This window comes from Herpailurus yagouaroundi, unplaced genomic scaffold (genome assembly GCF_014898765.1).
Source record: "Herpailurus yagouaroundi ecotype Mexico unplaced genomic scaffold, PumYag 159, whole genome shotgun sequence".
NCBI lineage: Eukaryota > Metazoa > Chordata > Mammalia > Carnivora > Felidae > Herpailurus > Herpailurus yagouaroundi.
Genome location: NW_024412400.1, coordinates 71378750 through 71400859, shown reverse-complemented (window position 1 = coordinate 71400859; position 22110 = coordinate 71378750). Strand labels below are relative to the sequence as shown.

Genomic DNA, 22110 nt, shown 5'->3' with positions numbered 1-22110 from the left:
ATGATTGTGAAGAAAATGCAAAAGAACCTATGGATAAATTATTAAAATTAATTAGAAAATTAGTATAGTTGAAAAAAGTTGATATATTTGCTTTTCCACATGCCTGTAAAAGCAGAAAATATAATTTATATTTATTCATTTTGTTTTTGAAAATATAATTTAAACATTAAAAAATCAAAATACTTAGGAATAAATCTAATGAGCTATGTGTAAGTTCTCTTTGGAGTATCTATGAAGTTTTATTGGGAGATATTAGGGAACACAAATCAATGTAGAGATTAATCATATTCAATGAAAGACTCGATGACATAAAGTTGCAAATTTGCCATAAATTAATTAATGGATTTCATAAAATTCCAATAAAATTTCAAGAACTTCAATAAAAATTTCAAGCGGGGTAGGTATGACTTGACAGGCTGATTCTAAAATTTATATGGAAGTACAAACATCTAGGGATAGCAAATCCACTTCTGATTATAAAAGAACAAGGTGGGCAACTTGTCCTGTCAGATACCAAGATTTTTACAATGCAAAAGTTTGTAAGCTCAAGGGTGGTGTCTGTTTGAGGTAGACAGAGTTGACCAGTGAAACAAAATGGAGATCCAAGAACATATCCATGCATGTGTGGAAACCTGATATATGATACATGTGTGCTTTTAGATCACTGGGAAAAGGATATTCTATCCAAGAAAAGGTGCTGGGCCATTTGGTTGTCCATAAAGAAAAAAATTGGATGTCTACTTCACAAAACACAAAAGTCAACTTCAGATGATTGAAGACTTAATTGTGAAAGGCACACCTACAAAATATTAAGGAAACTGAACTTGGAGTAGGAAGGGATTTTAAAATGTTCAAAAAAATGCTAACACATTAAAATAAGAACATATATTTATGAGAAGACATCATAAACAGGGTGAGGACAAACTGGGAGAAGCTATTTGCACACAATAAACAGCAAAAGGGTTAATGTAAATTTTTACAAAGAATTCCTACAAGTCAATAAAAAGACAATCCAGTAGAAAACTTGACTTCGTATTTGAACAGGCACTTCACAGAAAAGAACAAAGGAAACAGGCTCAATCTTATTAGTAATCTGAGAAATGGGAATCGAAGTCATAGTGCCCTCTGGATTGGTGAAAATTAAAAACCTGAAAACCTGGGGCATGTGGGTGGTTCAGTCAATTAAGCATTGGACTTGATTTTGGCTCAAGTCATGAGCTTGCAATTCATTGAGCTTGGGCTCTGTGCTGACAGTGCAAAGCCTGCTTGGGATTCTCTCTCTCCTTCTCTCTCTGTCCCTCCCCTGCTCATGCTCTCTCTCTGTCTCTCAAAATAAGTGAATAAACTTAAAAACAAAGTCTGAAAACCCTATGTAAGGTTGTAGAGCAATGAAATGACATTAATGGCTGCTGTGGAAAGCAATGGCATTACCTGGTAGAGCAGAAGCTGTACATACTTTTGAACTAAATATACCCGTTAGGTACATATCCTAAGAAATATTTGTACAAAGTGTACAAGAAGACATGGACAAGAGGGATTATAGCAGCATTGTTGGTACAAAAAGAACTAGAAATGATGCAAATGTCTATTAGCAATAGAATGGATGAATAAATGGTAGTATATTCATATCAGAGCAGACTACGCAGCAGAGAAAATGAGATGTAGCTACCCACATTGGCACTGATAAATCATAGAAACATAATGCTTGGTGAAAAAAGTTTCAGAATAATTCATAAGCCACGATTCCATTGATATAAAGCCTCCAAACATTCAGAAGTAAACAATATATTGTTTAAAGATTCCAATGTGATAAACTCCTGAAGAAAAAGCAAGGGGATGACAAACAGAACATTCAGGATGGTGGTTATCCCTGGGTAGAGAGGAGGGTGCTATTAGGGAAGCATCCACAAGAGCTTCAAAAATTCTGATTGCTTTATTTTTTAACCTTAATGAAGGGTGCTCAGATGCTTATATATCATCATCTTTTGTGTGTTAACATGATGAATATTCCTTTATATCAGTTCACTATTTAATAAAAACAACCCAAAGAATATTTGATAAAAGCTTGGCTGTACTGTCCTTAGCCAATAACCTCTCTTTCCTTTAAATTCTGAATTAGTTATTGTTGATGCTGTTTTATTCTGCTGCCTGCAATTTTGGGATTAAACTAAGCTCACCTAACCAAGAAGTTTGTTCAGAGATGAAAAAGTATTCCTTCATAGTGCTGGTGCGTGGAATGGGGGATAAGGATAGAAACCAGTATTTTGCATAGAGCAGATGATCAGAACAAGGACTGGCTTTGATTTAAACAGATGGGAAAAAATGCAAAATTGACTTTAACTTCCCTTGAGCCATAAGACATTTGGTTTCAGGATTTGGGGTGGACTTTTCCTTCTTTTTGGTTGCTCTGCCTGTCTGTAAGCTATTTCCTGAATGTTCCACCTCTTGAGGAATCCCAAGGAAGCCAGTGTCCTAACAAGTTTGGCTGTGGTCTCTCGAAGAGGGCACACGGAGTGGAGCTGAGGAGTTTTGGCTGCCTGGCCCCTGGGATCCCTGCAGGAGCCTGGCGCACAAAGGCCAGCTTTGCAGCATAAAAAAGTGGAGGTGGAACCATTGCCAGCAGGGCTGGGCAGTGCTGCCAGACAACCTACTTCATTTATTTCCAAGTAATTAACTTGAGGACCTTAATGATCTAGATTCATTATCAGCCATCATCACCTTCATTACCACCATGATTACTGCCACTAAGAGCATCTTAAGCAGCACAATAGACGCTGTTCCAAATCAGTTTTAAAATCAGAGTCTTATCCTGCAGGAGTCTGTGAATTAGGCAGTGAAGAGGAAGGTGTGGTCAAGGCAGAGGTACAGACAAATGAACCAACATCAAACTAAGGATACTGGCTTAGTGGCAGATTCCGTTGCTGGGTTCGTTGGCTGTTTTTCCATTTGTCTTTGACTTTCAAGGCTAAAACCGTGCAGATTGATTTCATAGGCCTTGGCATTCCTATCCCATAAATAAAGCTTGCTGAAAATTATTTCTCATAGTCAATAGTTTAATTATTTTAAATTTTATAGTTATTGAAATAACTTGAAAATAAAAAAAATGAAAGTAGTAATTTAAGAGTTTCATATAATTTTAATGGTGTAGAATATGAAGCTAATTATTGGCTCCCTTTAACTGCACAAACATTGCCAACATATCATATCCATATGTTTACTGTCTCCTTTGATATGCTATTTTCAGCTGTGTTTTAATACAGTCTCCCCTGCTGCGGGCTTGGCTGTTCATTGCTGTTCCAAATGTCTCATGTTTGAAAGAGCCAATGGAAGCTCTGGGTGCAGGGGAGAAAATATGACCTTGAGTTCAAATTCTGATTCTATCACTGGCCAGTCGTTGGACCCTTGGAAGTTATTTCAAAATCTCTGAGCCTCAGCTTCCTCATCTGTAAAATGGGCACAATCATCTCTATCTTATAAATTAAGAGGGCAGTTTATATAAAACATATAGTGCATAGTAATTTCTTCTCTGGTGTTAAACTTTTTGTAAAAATGTTATATATATATATATATATATATATATATATATATATATATATACACACACACTTAATTAAATTATTCGATGAGAATAAATAGGAGGTGAAATAACTCATGCTTCACCTTCTCTGGTGAAGCCTTCAAAATCTCAGACAGGCTGGCCATTGAAAGTCACAATATTGCTCTAGAGCAGCACAATCTCTGCCATTTCTCACTATCACTGTCAGGGAATTTTTTTTTTTTTTAAGGAAACGAGATTATATGCAAAATATGGAATTTTCAAATGACACACTGAGTTTTAGTCTTACAGTAAAGATCTTGCTGAAAAATGATTCACTTACTTGGATTGAAAGCAAATGAAAAATAACTTGATTAAGCACTGAGAAAAAGCACGTGGAAACCTACAGATGAACAAACATAGCGAATTTTCAGTCCATCTTCTTGTGCTGTGTTGAGCACTAGGACTTTGTTCAAACACTAGTTGCCTCTGGGCTGTAATTTTACCTAAACATCATATCATTATTTTTCCCATAATTAAGATAGTATAACATATTACAAAGCATTTAGAAAATGGAGAAGTAAAAAACATGTTTTTCCTTCCAGGCTTTTTCCTGTGTGTGTGTGTGTGTGTGTGTGTGTGTGTGTGTGTGTGTGTAGATACACACACACATATAGTGGCTGCAATCATAGATTGTATGCAATTTTTCAACTTGATTTTTCAGTTAATATGATGTCAAAGTATTTTTAAGTGCTAAGTGATATATTGCACTTCATGATTTATTCAACAGGTTTTCTGTTGTGAATACTAATGTCGCTTCCAAGTTTTTTGCCGTAACATATAGTTACTGCGAAGAACAATTTTGCTTTTGGAATTTTTCAAAGGATTTCCTCTGTAGGGTAATACAGACTTTAAAAGGAAAAATGAAAGTACCAGCTCTCAAAACTGCATTTAAGTCAACCTCCTTCAGATCCTTTCTGTGTCCAGCACCATTTATCAGGTCTGGTTTCTGTCAGCTTCTGCAGGCAGATGAGCCTTGCTTAAGTTGCAATATGCTGGTGTAGGTAGTTGGGTTTCCAACTCCACCAAACCCAAGTAATAGTAGAAGGTCAACGAGGAAAAGAGAGAAGCGGCAGAAAATAAACGGAGAGAAAGCAAATATTTAAAAATGGCCAGAGAATTTTATGAATGGATGTGCTCCCTAAACACAAGTGGGAGAGCTAGACTGAGGTGTGAAATTGTCGTTTTGTCTTTTATTTACATTGTCTCTGTCTTTCAATCTTTCTTCTCATTCCTCCACTCCTCCCCTACCCCATGCTACTTCTTCTTCTAAGGACTTTGAGGGCTGCATGGGCTTGTCCATCCTCTTTTCACCCTCTCATAGTTTCTGCTTTCCTTCCTTGCCATATGTCTTTGAAAGGCAATTTTCATCACTTTGGTTCAGTATTTATTGAGAATTTACTATGTGCCAGGAACAGTGGTAAGTACTGGGGATTCACTGTGAACTACAAAGTCAGTGCTGGTCAAGAGGATGGTGGGAGGCTCTGATTGAATGGATATTCTGAAAGCAGAGCTGGAGCTAGCTAAGTGATGAATAGGTATGTGTGTTCATGGATGAAGGGCATCTATGACAAGGAATAGCCTTTGCAAAGCCATGCAGTGGGAGGAGCACCGGGAGTGCAAGGCGGTGGGCCAGAGTGTCAGAAACCCTACTCCCTCAACGTAGTGCCCGTTCCTCATTAACACTTGCCAAACATGAAGCTCAGTTGCCTATTGCTTTCCTACTGGCACTCTGTCTGGGTAGTTGGGTTAAATGATTCTGAAAAGCCCCCGGAGTCCCCAGTAATTTACCTTTTCTCATCGTGTCTGTAAGATGAAGAGGTCCGGCCACTGGTCCATATAAACATCTTAGAGGATGTTGGTCCAGGGGCTGTTTTCCTTACAGTGGAAGTCCTGGAGGAATGGCGAAAAGACCTAGAAGGGAAACACACTGAAGTTAAATCCATTACCTTGAGTGTGGGGAACTCTGTATCAGTAGCAACCAATAGCTTCGGTGGATCAACTCTCTTAAATAAGGCCAGGTTTCTGAGGTTTCTGTTGCTATAGGGCAGTGGTTCTCAACCTTGGCTGCATATGAAAATCAATTGGGAATCTTTTAAAAACCATATCCCTTCCTCAGAAATGTGCATTCAATTTTTAGAAAGGTTCCTTGTTTCTAATGCACTGCTAGGGTGGAGAGCCACAGCCGAGCCACTGCCGTAAGGAAACCTGGTTAATTGATGTTAACATCATATTCCTTCTCCACAAATCTAATTTTGGTATGGTTTCACACTCTTTGGTACACTCTATTTTGGTTCAGATTTGGATACTAAAATTCTATTTCTCCTTTCCTATTTAAACTCTTTTCCTTGATGTTGACAGATGTGCCTATTGGATGACAAAACATCATCTTTTACTTTTATTTTTTATTTTAAAAAATGTTTAGTGTTTATTTTTGAGAGACAGAGAGAGAGACAGACAAGACACAAGTGGGGGAGGAGCAGAGAGAGAGGGAGACACAGAATCCGAAGCAGGCTCCAGGCTCTGAGCTGACAGCACAGAGCCCCACGTAGGGCTCGAACTCACGGACCGTGAGATCATGACCTGAGCTGAAGTTGGAGGCTCAAGTGACTGAGTCACGAGGGGCCCCAAAACATCATCTTTTAAATATGCTCTGCTGTTGCCAAAGCTGTGGGTGCATTCTGTGGTGTTTGAGTCTCTGAGAAAATCACAGCAGCAGGAGCAGAAGCAGATACTCTCTGGTTCCTAGAGGCTAGGTTTATAGGATCAAGAGTCAGGATGTTAGATGAATGTTGTGTTCTCTTGGTTAGGATTGGCTTGGGGGTAAGTTTTTTCATCTATAAGCATAGTACTGAAAGCAGTTAGCTATTATTATTTGTTTTCTGCATAACAGTCATTTTCTAGGGATTTAGAAATATGAAATATAGAAATCATAATCACATAAGAGTTAAAATAATATTGAGCAAATAGAACAAAGGAAGGAAGGAAAGTGATTCCTTCATGACGTACAGTCACTTATGACTTCATTTTTTTGGTTGAATACTATTTTAATGGGAGGCATGAGACTGGAAATATTAGCTATTATATGATATATTAGCTACTACATGCCAGGCACTTTGCATATATTATTTATTCATATATCTTGAGATGTATATTCATATATCCACCTTGTGCTTATGTAATGAAAACTGCAAGGTGGATGGTGCTATTATTTCCAGATTACAAATGATACTTCCAGGAGATTGAAATATTTGCTCAGATTTAGAAAAAGTGAAGCCATGCTTCAAAACCAATGTCTGCTTGCCTCAAATTCTCATGTTCTCTGAAGAAAGACATATTATGATCTCAGCCCAGTGAATCTCAAACTGTAATGTGCTTGTGAATTACCTGGGGGTTTTACAACAATGTGGATTCTGATTTGGTGGGGTCTGGGGTAGGGCCTGAGTTTTTGCATTAATAACACGGTCTCAGGTGATGCTGTTGTTGAATGTCTTCAGAAAATACTGAGCAGCAAGGGCTCAGAGCATGTACTTAGAGTCAGTGGTTTGTTAGAGGCCCAATTTTGTCACTATATAACTGTGTGGCCTTAGGAAAGTCACTTAATTTTGCTAGGGCTTGGTTGTTTTCTCTTTTTTGAAATTTTCCCAATGTTTATTTATTTTTGAGAGACAGAGAGAGGCAGAGCTTGAGTAGGGAAGGGGCAGAGAGAGAGGGAGACACAGAATCCAAAGCAGGCTCCAGACTCCAAGCTACCAGCACAGAGCCTGATGCAGGGCTCAAACCCATGAACCGTGAGATCATGACATGAGCTGAAGTTGGATGCTTAACACACTGAGCCACCCAAGTGTCCCAGGGCTTGATTGTTTTTAATATGTAACATAGAAAGTTTGAAATAGAGAACCTTTATGATCGCTCTCAGGTCCAACATTTTGTGATTCAGTAAATGGTAGAAGGAATCCAAGCATATTCAAGTCATTGTGTACTGCCTTTCTGGGTCTAGGTCTGGGAATAGATTTCCTTCTGCAACTCTGGGGCCAGCATCCAAGAAGGAACAGAGACCATGGAGATAGCAGGGGTTTGGTAACCAGTATAGATGAAGAAAGGATACACCTGAATGGAAGCCCTTAACAGTTTTAGAAAGGCTTAGAAGTTGAATCTGGTAGCTATTAAAAAAAAATGCTTATTTATTTATAAAGTTTTTCTAAATGTTTATTTATTGTTGAGACAGAGTGAGACAGAATGTGAGCAGGAGAGGGGCAGACACAGAATCCGAAGCAGGCTCCAGACTCTGAGCTATCAGCACAGAGCCCCCCATAGCTCAAACCCATGAAGTGTGAGATCATGACCTGAGTTGAAGTCAGACACTTAACTGACTGAGCCACCTAGTTGCCCCTATTTATTTTTGAGAGAGAGAGAGAGAGAGAGAGAGAGAGAGAGAGAGAGAGAAAATGCATGTGGGGGTGGGGAGAGGCAGAGAGAGAGGGAGACAGAGGATCCAATGTGGGCTTTGCGCTGTGAGCAGAGAGCCCTATGCAGGGCTTGAACTCAAGAACCATGAGATCATGACCTGAGCTAAAGTCGGAAGCTTAACTGACTGAGCCACCCAGGTGCCCCCAAATCTGCTAGGTCTTTAAATGACTCGGATCTGAGATACTGAAAGTTAGTTATGTTCCTTTTTGAAGATCTGTAAAACACATCAAATAGCATGGAGATTAAATCCATTACCAAAGCCAGTCAGCCTTCAGGAGATAAGAATGATTTGAATCTAAGTTGAATGAAATACTCCATAAGAATGTGGACTGGCTTAAACTTCCAGGAAGTTACTTCAGCACTGACTCTAGTGGAATCTTCTGCTCAGCTCAGTCACTCCGGAAGGACTAGGGATGTGGAGTAGACAGAAAACTGGCACACTTTGAGTTAAGGTAAAGCAATAAATTAGTGAGTTCCTGCCCTGTTACTGGTTATTAACCAGCATTTAATAGACACACCATACACATTATGGATGCTTTGAAATCATTCTAAGTGCAAAGAGCTACAGTGATTTTAATATGCTTAGGATACTTTCAGACTGTGTGTCATTATTCTAGCATGTACCTGGCTCTGTCGTTTTAAGATATGGAAAGTGGGAGACGAAAGATATATTCATTCTAATTAACCATGTAAAGCTTGTTAGAAGGGACGCAGTGACTCCTCAGGTTAGGTCACTGAGTGGAATTGGGTTTCTCCAGCCCAATGTCCTTTCATAAAGACAAACTGTTATTTAAAGCCTGTTAGGTTTGCTGTTAATTAAACTGAAAAGGAGTAGCTGCTTTCAGGACAACAGTATAAAGGTTCTGCGGAAGTTGAAAAAAATTTCCAGGCTTCAAAGAAACTCCCAGGATATGTTAATGGAAGTTGATTTGGAGGCTCTCTGAGCTCAAAGGCAGTCCTCCTGAACTCTTAAATAATTACCTCAACTTCACTCACGTTCTAAGACAAGGAACATCTCATTTGAATTGTGATAAGAACAGTGATACAAAGACAGAAAAAAACACTTTATACAATTTTGCAGTTTGGAATCCTAGCATGAGCAGAGACCTGTGTTAGTGGTGGCACGGGCCGTGGGCAGGGGGCGGAAGCCTGGATCCAGTTCCATCACGAAATGACCTCGGACTTGCAGTGAGCCTGGCAGGGCCATGACTCATGTGACTCCAGATGAATGTGGTCGAAAACCCAGCAACCTAAAAGACCCAGTCTCAGCTTTGAATGAAAACAGGGTGTCTGTGAGAATGTGACAATTTCCTTGTCTCAGGAACTTACAAAGGGCCTCTTTCATTGCTCACGCACACACCTTGTGGGTTTCTACCTCCTTGACTCCGTTCGAGCTTTCTCTCTGCCTCACTTCCCTGCCTGGTGAAGGAGTTCCTTTGTCTCCAGGGCTGTCTCAGATGTCACCTCTTCTGGGAAGCCTTTCTCTGACCCACGGTAGCAGCTCCCTCAGCTCTGCTCCCAATCCTTGGTACTCCACTTCTGTTAGAGCAAGGCATGGCTCTCCTGCTTGTATGCAAATCTGCCACCCCTGCTAGGCCACAGGCCCTTCCAGGGCAGGGCTGCATCTTACATACGTTTACGGCACAATGCAGTTCACACAATGACACGCAGCTTATGTTTGCCGCCTGACCGTCCAAGTAGCCATTTTTTTTTTTAATTTTTTTTTTCAACGTTTATTTATTTTTGGGACAGAGAGAGACAGAGCATGAACGGGCGAGGGGCAGAGAGAGAGGGAGACACAGAAATGGAAACAGGCTCCAGGCTCTGAGCCATCAGCCCAGAGCCCGACGCGGGGCTCGAACTCACGGACCGCGAGATCGTGACCTGGCTGAAGTCGGACGCTCAACCGACTGCGCCACCCAGGCGCCCCCCAAGTAGCCATTTGAAAGCATAATTGTTGCTATGACTCTGGCCTCCCGTGTTGTGGCTCAGTGCTGCTGGGTGCAGCTGCCTCTCCTTCCTGACCGACCCCGAACTCAGCACAAGTCGTCATTCCTTCCCCCACTCGCACCTCCTCCTGCTCCTTCTCCTGATTGTCCTGCTCCCTCTGTCTCTTTCACTGACTTGGCCAAAAGTTTCTGTTGCTTGCTGAATTGTCATCCAATAAGGTTTTCTTTAGAAAGGCAGCATGGTCCAAGGAGAGCCAGATGGGGCCTATTTGTCTGTTTGCCTCCTGGCATCACCAGCTACCAACCGTGTGACCTTGGACAGGTCAGTTTAACACCTTGGCGTCTAAGTTTCCTCAACTGGAAAAATGGCAGCGGTGACATTTGTTTTTCTGGGTTGCTTGGAAGACTAGTGGAGTAACAGATGCCTAAGGACCTAAAGTAAGATCGAGGCACATACTAAACATCAGTTTCTTTCTTTTTCCCCTTGTTATTAATTTTTATAGCAAATGAACTGGATTTTATCTTTTTGTAAAAAAAAAAATCCAATTAAGTTGCTTGGTACTTGCACATTTAGACTATTGATTTTTTTTTTTTTTTCTGATGGGTCAGTGGCACTCAATAGAGGAAAAACAGTTTTCTGAGATACTGAGATCATGAAATCTGAAGTACTTCCTCATTCCTGTTAATTTCTGGTACCTATCCTAAGCCGGGAGAGCAAAAGACAGTGTCCCTGAACCCTGGCCACACACTACAACCACCTGAGGAAATGTCTAACAAACACTGGGTCTCCAGCCTGGCCAGTGAGGATCGTTGGGGTGGGGACCTTGCACTGGAATGTTGTATAAAAGCTGCTTCAGGTGATTCTGATGTGCAGCCGAGGTGAGACACATGGCAGCAAACTCTCAGGTTCTGATTTCATTTAAGTTGAATCCTTTATGGAGACTCGCCCTGTCTCTAGAAGCTTCAGCGGGAGACTAACATTTCTGAGTACTGTTCTGGGCAGTGGCTTCTCCACTGGAACCAGTGCCGAGGCCTCGGGGTGACAGCTGCAAGGACGAGTAGCATATGAGGCAGGGGAAGAACAAGCGGACGGATGCCGTTTTCTGGTGTCGGTGGCCTTGAGCTACGCATATGGGATACTCTTAACGCACTCTGCTTTATTAAACAGCAAGCAGGAGCCAGCAGAACTATTTAACACATAATTACATGCCTAATCTTGTGTAAAATTGTAACACTAATGACATCACAGCAGCAACTTGAAAGGTCACTCTAAGCACAGAAATTTAGGAATGCTTCTAATCTGAGAGAGACTATCTTTGCAGACGGCAAATTATATGTTCTCCATAGGAACCGAGTTGTTTTGGCTTCAGGGCCTTTGGAGGGAGAAGCCAAATGTATGGTGATAATTTTAGACCTAGTGATTTAATGTAGAAAACACTGGTACATCTTAAGAGCCGCTTTAAATGTCTTTGGGATGTTTCTTTCTAAAATAAACTATGACGTCTTGTTTTAATGAATCCATTTGACGACATTTGTTAAGTGCCTGTACGTGCCAGGCACCGTACTGGGTGCTGTGGGTGCCAGGCCATCATATCTGCTCCTAAGGAGAGTGTGCATGCAGTCTATGGAGGAGTCGGAATAACAAATCGACATTTGCACTCTACCAGAACTGCTCTTTCTAAGGGTGCTGTGACTTCCCAGTGGGCATATCTGATAGTTTCTTGTCTCTTCTCATCTTATTTAACTTGCTCAGCTTACAGAATTTGACATTAATATTGTTGGTCGTTTCCTACTTCTAAGATGCTTTACAACCTTGACTTACAGGACAAGGCTCTCTTGTTTTTCTTTCTCACTCTCTAGCTGTTCCTTCCGTTTCTTTGTTGGGTGCCTGATCCTCTCTCTGCCCCCTAAATGTTAGTATCATCTGGGGGACTAGTCAGTACCACTGAAAAGCCTTGTGACCATACCTCCTAACAGGGATGTGAAAGACCTTTCTTCCCCAGTCTGATGCCTGAAAGATGGAGTGAATGGCTCTGTTCGCTGCTCAGTTGTAGAGGTAAAGAAGGGTATCGCTGAACACTAATGGCCTCTTAGAGAGAATCAAATAAGAGAAAATGGGTTCTGTGAATTTTTTTTGCAGACTGCTTTTCAGCAGCCGGATGACAATGTTCGGACTCCTGTGGCTGGAGATGGGTGCAGGAGTCACTTGTGACCTGTCACATATGCTGACTGGACTGCTGCTCATGTAATCAGGATGTGTTTGACTTCTGCTTCAGGAGGACACAGCCCGACTTAAATAATGTACTTGTCCGTTAGCCTGCTGGTGACTTGGCTCACTGAGCATAGCATTTCAGAGGCTCTGGGCTTCTAATCTTCACTCTGTGGCCGAGAAGTTGTATGAATGAAGGCAAAACACTCCTTTTATCTTCAATGTTGCCATCTGTGAAAGGATGTGGAACTCAATGCTATTCTTTTAGTGAATTCAGTTCTTCACTTAACAAATACTGAAGACGTAGCATGTGGCAGGCACTGAGCTGGGTGCTGGGGATATATTGCCGAACACAAAATGGATGGCCCCCCTTTTATGGACCTTACAGTCTAGAGGAGGGGCCAGATCGGCCACACGGGTGCATGGGGCTCTTTCAGATAAGATTGTTACGCATGTGCATATAATGAAGCAAGTTGTACATGACATCTACAGTCACAACAGCTATCAGAAATAACTGTCTCCAGGCTTAGTTGAAAAAGCCTTGAAATTAGTTGCAGGTTGAAATCCCAGCTCTACAACACAGTAATTATGTAACCTAAATACATTGTTAAACTTCTCTGAGCCTCATTTTCCTCATCAAGAAAATCGGAGTAATAACAGATATCATAAAGATTCACCATGCAGATAATTTGAAATGTATGACATTGAGTAGGCACTCAGTAAATGTTAGTGTTTTTCATTTGGAGGAAATAGAATCTTTTTTTCCAAATTGCCATACGAATATATCAAGTCCTTCTGTTTGAGTCATTAAAAAAAAAAGAGTCTTATGCAGAAATGGAACACATATTTCTACATGGGCTTAATTAGTCCACTATTCCATAATTCATTTCTTAATGAGCTTTTCAAGCAGATAATCACAACTGATGTTCAGTTTGATTCCTTCCATGCTACATATTTAAAACTAGTTTAATTGTTAAACATTCACTCTATTGGGCATCACACATACACAGCTGGTGTGAGAAAACCTGCTCATAACTCACGTGTGCCTCAGATTGGTACAAATGACAGATTTATGCTGAAACCATCCATCTCTTCTTGGTGAATATGGTTTAATTCTTCTATTTCAGTTGAAAATCAAGGACGCTAAACTATAATAAGAGTTTTTTTTTTAATAGAGAAGAGCTAGAAATGCCAATAACAAACATAAAGGTATGAGGTTCTTCTCCAGACCTATACAAATAATGCATGTATATGCATTGTTTCATGAAATACAGCAATCTGTTTGGGAGCTCTCGCTGCTTACCAGAAGAGGAAGCCGATATTCAGAAAAGTAAGTAAATTGTCTCAAGTCACAGCTATCGACGATTGATCTATAAAGTGATGATTCAGAATTTCGAACCAACCCTGTCCAACTCCAAAACCCATGCTCTCTCAACCTCTTTTGAGGTTTTGAGACCGCTTTTGCCTCCTGGCCTCCTGTTCCTCATATATAACATGAGAGAAATGAAGGAGATGAGTCTAAGTTTCCTTTCATCTGAAAAATTTTATTTCGTTCTGCTTTGGAAAATTGCAGTCAAGGTCTATTCCTACAACCTGGCTTTATAATTTCGCTTTGGTTAGATATAACTTCTTTCTATATTACATTCTGTTAATTTTTAAAATGAAGTCTTCAGTAATGCTCATGGGAAATCTAGTAAGGTAGAGGGAGGAGAAATTAAGCACCAAATAAGGAGGCAGAATGAAATCTGCCCCATGACTCTTGAAAAGGATTTCAGTGGACCTAGGCATTTCTGTAGAGCGGGACATCTTGGGTACAAACCCTGTCTTGGTGTCAGGATTCCAACAGACTCTTCTATCTAATTTCTCCCACTCCCTATGCTGCCTCACCACACAGCTCATTTATAACTCTATTGTTAAATCACCACTCTATCCCAAGGAGGGAGCTGTGATCGTCAACGTTTTAGATGCTGTAGCATATTGGTGAGAGAGATATTTTGGGGGCAAGAGAATATAGTTCATAGGTCCAACTGTGGTCATCAGTGAATGGACTTTATTTAGTCCATGGTCTCTCCTAGTAGGTGCTCTGAACGGACTACTGATAATATGTGTAAAATTCTACTCCTGGGGAAACTAGCATTCTGAACTTGCTGTTCTCAGCCTCAAATTGAGTGCCCTATCTCTTTCTTTTTGCCAACAGGATTATTCCTTTGATTTATCCTTGTCTTTAATTGCTACATGGAATAGTGGTAGGAAACCATGAGCTCTGAAAGCAGAGTAAACTTGAGTTCATGTCCCATTTCTGCCCTTTTGCTGTCAATATTACATTGGATACAAGTTAATTAACTTCTCCGAATCTCAGTTTCCTTATCTGTGAAGTGGGAATATGATGTAATCTTCAAATTTTTTTTGTGAGGATTGATTACAACAATGAACCTGACATTATTGGAAGCTACTTACTTATATGTAGCTATTTATTTATGCGTATATAAATAAATGTTTATCTGTATATACTAATATACCTAATATGCCAAATTAATACCATTATTCTGATAAAGGGATTTGAGACAGGATTCTAAGAAATCATTGAATACTAGCTAGAAGAGATACCAGAAATATTCTAGGACATATGCCAATAATCAGTCCTGGAGATTTTAGGTTTTCTGAGATAAGCTGTTTAAGGCTTCAGGTAAAAGGCAAATGGGTCTAATTATAAAAGTAGTTTTTCATGATGCAAAGGCACTAAGTCGGCAAAGGAAAATATTTTTTAAATTCTAAATCCTACTTTGATTTAGTGGAAGGAACTGTACTTAAAGATACAAGAAAAAAGAAAAAGAACCAGCAGCAGAAATAGTGATTCCTTTTTGAAGGCCACAAGTTGAAGAAAACCCCATTCAAACTGCTTGGATTTTGTGGTGAAATACTCTTGAGAATATATGTTAGATATATAGTTCTTTTTAAAATGTATGTTTTTATTATTGTCTAAAAAAGGTCTGATGTGATAATTCAATTGCTAAGGATAATTATAACATAAATAATATAATTACCTAGGAATAGATTGCTTAAATATCTTGCATCTCCTGCATTTTGTAGCATATATGATTTTGGCTTCCACATTAAGAACTAAGAATCCAGGAGACTAAGAGAAACCACCGAAGATGAGCGAGTGTCAGAAATTGGAATCCTACACATCTACCCCTAAATAACCACCCAAATTGGAAAGAAGCAGCATGGAGGCAGATAGGATCACTTTTACCGCTCACTTTCATTTCTTCCTTGCTCTGTGATATGGGGTGAGTTAACTAACCTCTCTGAATCTCAATTTCGTTACTTGTAAAAATGAGGGGGGCTGTAATATCTACCTCCAACAATTGTTTTGGTATTAAGTGAGAAGACATGTTAAGTGTCTGGAGTATGATAGGTACTAATCAATGTAAATCTCTCTCTGAAAGGAACTGATTTCGTTACCTTGTCCAACATCTGTTATCAAGACCCAGAAAAACTGCCTCTTTTCAAGCAGGGAAAAACAGCCAGTGTATATGGTTGGTGTCTCGAAAAAACGGACATCAAGCCATTAAGAAGCATTTATTGGGGCACCTGGTTGGTTGAGCGTCCAGCTTTGGCTCAGGTCATGATCTCACAGCTTGTGAGTTTGAGTCCTGCATTGGGCTCTGTGCTGAAAGCTCGGAGCCTGGAGCCTGTTTCAGATTTTGTGTCTCCGTCTCTCTCTGACCCTCCCCTTCTTATGCTCTGTTCTCAATCTCGCCCTCAAAAATAAATAAACATTAAAAAAATTAAAAAAAAACATATATTAAAAGTTGCTTCATATTAGAAGATGTTAAACATATAGGGATAAACGAAATAAGTGATTTCCCTGTCCCTCACACCTCAGCCACTCAGTCTCCAAATTCTTGTATATAATTTCTTACTATCTCTAGAGGACCACTATTCAATGAAAGTATAATATGAACCATATAGGTAATTTTAAGTTTTCTGATAGTCACAATAAAAAAAATAAAAAGAAAGAGTAGAGATTAATTATAAGAATATATTTTTTTAACCTAATATACTCCAAATATTATCAACATGTAATAAAATCAAAATTATTAATAGAATAATTTATACTTTGTTTTAAAAAAGAAAATGGAGGCTTTAAGATTGAGTGCCCGCTTTATACTTGTAACACAAAGCAATGCAGGCTAACCACATCTGAAGTGCTCAGTAGGCACATGTGGGCAGTGGCTAGTGTTTTGGACTATTTTCGAATCTACCCTCTGTCACTACATCAATTTTTGTGACAAAAATAAAACACAAAAAATAATCGTCATTTTCATTTATTGAGTACTTGCCATGTCATGAGTCTAGTATTTTATATGCATCACATTGACAACTACCCTACTTTATGGATGATGAAGCTGAGGCTTACAGGGATTAAATAATTTGCCCAAGGTCATACAACTTTTTAAATGACAGATCTGGCATTCAAATCCAGGTCAGTCTGATTCCACTGTCTATCATACTGTCTGTCTGGTTTCCTCGAATAGCTAACTGGTTACCTGTCTTACAGCAGGACATTTTGATGTGGTTATGTCACAATAGCCACTTCAAATGTAGTGCCATTATTTTATCATTATCACCTAGTAACTTTTGTCACAGACATTCTTGACCTTCAGCAGTCTTTGAGCCTGAACCTATTCATGAGGACCAGCCAGACCCTCATTTCATTCTCAAGTCACTTAGAGGTATAGGGTTGGGGTGAGATGCAGGGATATAATAGGAGTGGGTCAAGATTGCTGGTGAAAATGCCAGCATTGTCCCTAAAAGGGATGAAGTTTCCTTAGCTGAAGCCAGATCTAGGGCAGGAGCTATACAAGAGGAATCATACCAGGTAGCAAGACATCTATCAAAGACTATCAGGATCATTTGAAAAGGATTTAGGGGCTGACTTGAAAGTGCAGAGATAGAACAATCTGACTATTAATCAGAATAACAACTAAAATGAATGGAAATATAACAAATGTTTAATTTGTGATTTCACAGTATTATTTTAAAAAGGCAACTGGTTACCATTAGAAGATGTTAGGAAACAAACTTATTACATTGAAAATTGGTAAGTATAGGGAAAGAATCACTCATCCTACGTTTCCAATATTAACTAAAACACTGGGAAACCAAATAGCTAAAGTAAAGTTTGTCTTTATAGAAATATTTCACCTAATTAAGGAAGATTAAACTATCATCATTTTTCAGCTCTTAAGAAGCTAAAGTTCTTAGGCTTTGATCATCAATGACTGTTATCATCAAAAAAGAGTATCAGTTATGAATTAGTCTTGTGAAAAACAAAAACAAAAATAACCAAACTTGAATCTTATCAATTCTCTGGAGCCAACGAACAATTTATAGAAAACAAAGAGGACAGAATAACATGTTATAAAATATAGTGGGGACGCAATCAATGAAATTGAGACTTTGAGAACAGACACCCTGGAGCGTTTAATAAATAATTGCTAAGATAAAATAGAGAAGGAGCCTGTAGATTAAATGAGACTTAAAAACATATTTACCCATTGCAACATTTGAATTTTATTCAGATTCTGATTTACAGACTATGAAAGGAAAAAGTCATGTTCTCTTCTGTTTTTAACCTTTATTGCAGTCCATTTCCACTAGAATTATTTTTTCTAAAGCATACTTTTAGTAAGGTTATGTCCTTGTTTAACATTCATCAATGGCTTTCCATTATCTGTAAGTAAGCCCAAGAAATATTTCACAGGCTCTAAATACTCTAAGGAGGGTGATATAAACATGAACTTTAGGGAAGGCTTCCTAGATGAAGGGGAAGTTGATAGGCAAAGAAGAGGAAGAATATTAGACAGACGTTCTGGGAAGGGCAATCAAATATGTTCTCTGATGTGAGCATAGTATGTAGGGGTTGGGTGGGAGGTTGGAACTTCATGAAGTTGAGGGTCCATGTTGTGTAGCTAGAGTGTGAAGAGCTGTGAAAACCAGGTCTCAGAGGAGTTGATACTTGGTGCAGTGGGATACATCATTGCACTTTTCCTTTTGCTCCTTAAATATCATTATAAGATGAAGCCCATCTTTTTGTAAATTTTTTTAAGTTTATTTATTTTGAGAGAGAGAGAGAACATGAGCAGGGGAGGGGAGAGAGAGAGGGAGAGAGAGAATCCCAAGCAGGATCCAGGCCATCAGCACAGAGCCTGATGTGCGGTTTGAACCCATGAACTGTGGTATCATGACCTGAGGTGAAATCAAGAGCCAGATGTTTAACTGACTGAGCCACTCAGGCGCCCCAAGATGAAACTCTTCTTTAAAGCAGTGATTCTTAATTTTTTCCCCTTCATGACACACATTCTCATGCAGTCTACTCCATGGGCATTACCAATTTCTGAAGGTCAGGCTGCAGCATAGTCTCCCAGTTATGCACCAGCTTTAATGTGGTGGCCTTCATAACCGATCACAGTACAGTGTGTCTCGTTACCCCAGTGGAAAACCCCTCTTGTGCTGATGGTGGTAAGGTAGAGCCCAGCAACCCGTTGGCAGGAGTTTGGGTCAAGAGTGCTAGGGCTACAATGAGGAATATTCTAATTGGCTAGTCCAGAGCCAGCAGACAAATGCAGGTCCAAGACTGAAGGACAAATACAAATGTCAAGAATTATATTCAGATTCAAAGACTGCCTTTAGTGTGTTTCCAAGAGGGAAAGGTGTTCAGGATCATGGAAAATGACATAGTGGCTTCTGATCCTCTCAAGATCTGAGACAAGTTTGGCTCTATGATGCAGGGAGCGAGCCTGGAACAAGTGAGGAGAGGGTCCTGACATAAGTGAGGCAGGCTTGGAGGCAAGTGCTTTCCATCTTTATTGGCATGTGACTCTCTCCTTTCCCCCTTATTGACCATGTGGCTATCAGTTGGCAATTAAGCATACCTTAGCTTGTTTCCTGATTTTTATTTATTTATTATTTTTTTTAAATTTTTTTTTCAACGTTTATTTATTTTTGGGACAGAGAGAGACAGAGCATGAACGGGGGAGGGGCAGAGAGAGAGGGAGACACAGAATCAGAAACAGGCTCCAGGCTCTGAGCCATCAGCCCAGAGCCCGATGCGGGGCTCGAACTCACGGATCGCGAGATCGTGACCCGGTTGAAGTCGGACGCTTAACCGACTGCGCCACCCAGGCGCCCCAACTTGTTTCCTGATTTTTAAAAATAGACTTATTATTGGCACATGGAAGGAACTCCACCAGGTAGCTCTTTTAAATGGATTTATCTCAAAGCTTCAATTACGTCAAGGTCAAAAGATGACCCATTTCTTTTTTTCTGAGCATTCTCACCTTATATAAACTGATGCCTAAGACCAAAATAAAGCTCTTCTCAAACTCATGTTTGCCATATTGCTTTCAAAACATGTCCGTGAATGAAAATAAACACTGCAAACAAATTGTAGAGGGAAAAGACAGTCATTGTTTCTTTCAAGGAACAGAATTCTGTAAGAAACAAAAAGAAATGCAGCTGCAGTAGCCAAGGATAGCTGCCACTTGAGGACATTTGGCTAGACTTGTCCCTCATGAATTGTGGGACCAGGAAGATTGCTTCAGATGCTGTGGTGTATTACAGACCTAGAGTTTACACAGCACAGGGACAGCAGGTTTATTGAGGGAAACTAGATGACAAACCAACCTAAGCTGGTGTTAGTGACATAAATATTTATGCGATATGGAATTCACCAAAAATATTCAATTACTATAAACACCTATTTACTGCTTAGTGATATGTTAAGCCCTTTGTCATCTGAGACTCGTAAGATCCTTAGAGGTCATTCTTTTCCCTTGTATCTGATGCTTCAATTCTTTGGAATGTTCTAAAGGAGGAGTTATTTGGCTATTGATTAAAAAACGCTACTGGTGAGGAATCTACTTTCCCTGAAGACAACCTCCCCCCATTGTTGGACAGTTCTCTTTGTTGGAAAATGTTTCTATAATTTGAGCTGTAATCTGCCTTCCTAGAGTACCATATTGCTCCTGGTTCTGTGTCTGGATTGCTTTCCAGCTGTTTCAGTCAGCTGTAATATCCTGCCAATACTTCTTCACTATAAACTAAACATTATCTAACTGTTTATCACATTACATGATCTCAATTTCTTTTCTTGTTTCCCGCCTCAGGCCATACTCCATTGGGTAATGCCTTTCCCAAAGTATCATGGGCAGAACAATACTAAAATTTATTATTTAATAGTGCTATATTTAAAAAATTAATTTAGTTGCCACAGAACCTTTATAAGATAGGTATTCTTATTATTCCTATCTTACTGATGAGGAAACAGAAGCAGAGAGACTTTAAATAGCCTGCCGAAAGTCACGGAGCTGATAAGGAGAGGACCAAGAAAATGAACCCTGGCTGCCTACACTCAAAATCTATACTCTTAAACCCTGTACAACTGTATTTTTCTGAATATATTACTTCTAGTATCATTTGATTAGGCTGAGAATGGCAAAACTATTAACTCCTTCTGTGTATGTATCCTGAGATCACATTAACACTTTTGGCCATTATGACTGACTGATACAGACAGGGAATTAAATCAAGAGTCAGATCCTGGAATTCCACATCTGTCTTGCAGAGGCCATGCAGAAGTCCTTATCTGGAAGATGATGGAGCCCTATTTTGCATTTAATATGACGAAATCATAGTGTGCATTTTTTATTTTGATATCCATCACACATTTTTGAGCATGGGGGCAAGCCACATGATCCTATTTACATATTGGAAACACTACTCTGAAGCTAGAATCAAGGATGAATTGGAGCGGGATGAAATGATAAGCAGGGAATTACATGATGATGAGGGCAATAATCCAAGCAAGACCCAAAAGGAAGTGGAGATGGTAAAGAACGAAGAGACCCAGGCAGTGTTTGGAAGGTGTGAGGTCGGAACTCAGTGACTGATTGGATTCAAGGGGGAAAAGGTGATGGGAGGAAGATTTAAAAAGGATTTTCAAGTTTCCCTTGAGGACTGTGTGGATGGTGGCATCACTTACCACAGTGGGGAATATAGTAAAGGGAGGGGTGCTCTGGGGCAGGGGCAGGGGGGATGGAGTTTGGGGGAGGGCAGGGATGGTCAGGAAGGATAAAGGAAATGTCAAGTGAAACACCCAGGAAAGGGCTGCAGGCGGTGGATGTGTGTAGGAACTCGGAAGGTCCAGCTGTGTACGACATGCTGAAGTTTGGCTTTGTTCTTGTTCTTGGGAGCCCCAGAGGATAAAGTCCCTGCGCCGCCCTTGATGTCTTCCTGTGTCAAAACTCAAGCAAAATGCTTCTGATTTTCTTTACTGCCTTGTCAGTTGTAAATGAATTTACATTTACATAAGGAATAATGTTTGACAAGAACCATATTCATCACTTCAAAATGTTCCCCAAGTACTTGAACAGGGTGACCGTTTGGTATAAGTGGTATGTTTGATGATAGTAAGTGATTATCTCTCAAGAAAACGAATTCCTATTGTAAGAATCTGATATTTTTGTGTAAAAACACAGGAAGTTTACATCCCAGTAAAATAAGAGTTAAGAGTCTGTTTTGTCTGGAATACAAATGTTAGGTCATTTTTCCTTAGTTTCCTCTCTTAAAAAAGTATTCTCCTTGTTTTTATCTTTTAAACAATTTCTGTGAGTTTCTCATTCATTGATGCATTCAATTTATCCAGTATTTGTTAGAAACATACTAGATCAGGTAGCATACTGCATGTGAAGGATTAATTCCTTTTATTTGGCCATTATCAGAAATATGGGAATTCTTTTTTTTTTTCTGATTTAGTAATTCTCTTTTTTTTATTTATATATGAAATTTATTGTCAAATTGGTTTCCATACAACACCCAGT

At 39.6% G+C, this 22110-nt stretch overlaps 1 protein-coding gene across 1 annotated transcript in view; it reads right to left on the bottom strand.

Annotated features, from left to right (window-relative positions):
• KCNMB2 (potassium calcium-activated channel subfamily M regulatory beta subunit 2) overlaps positions 1-22110 on the bottom strand; it is a 239503-nt gene that overhangs the window by 29713 nt on the left and 187680 nt on the right. The window contains exon 2 of the mRNA XM_040480803.1: positions 5387-5509. Coding sequence (XP_040336737.1) covers positions 5387-5442 — 56 coding nt within the window. The 5' untranslated portion in view covers positions 5443-5509. The remainder of the gene's footprint in view (positions 1-5386; positions 5510-22110) is intronic.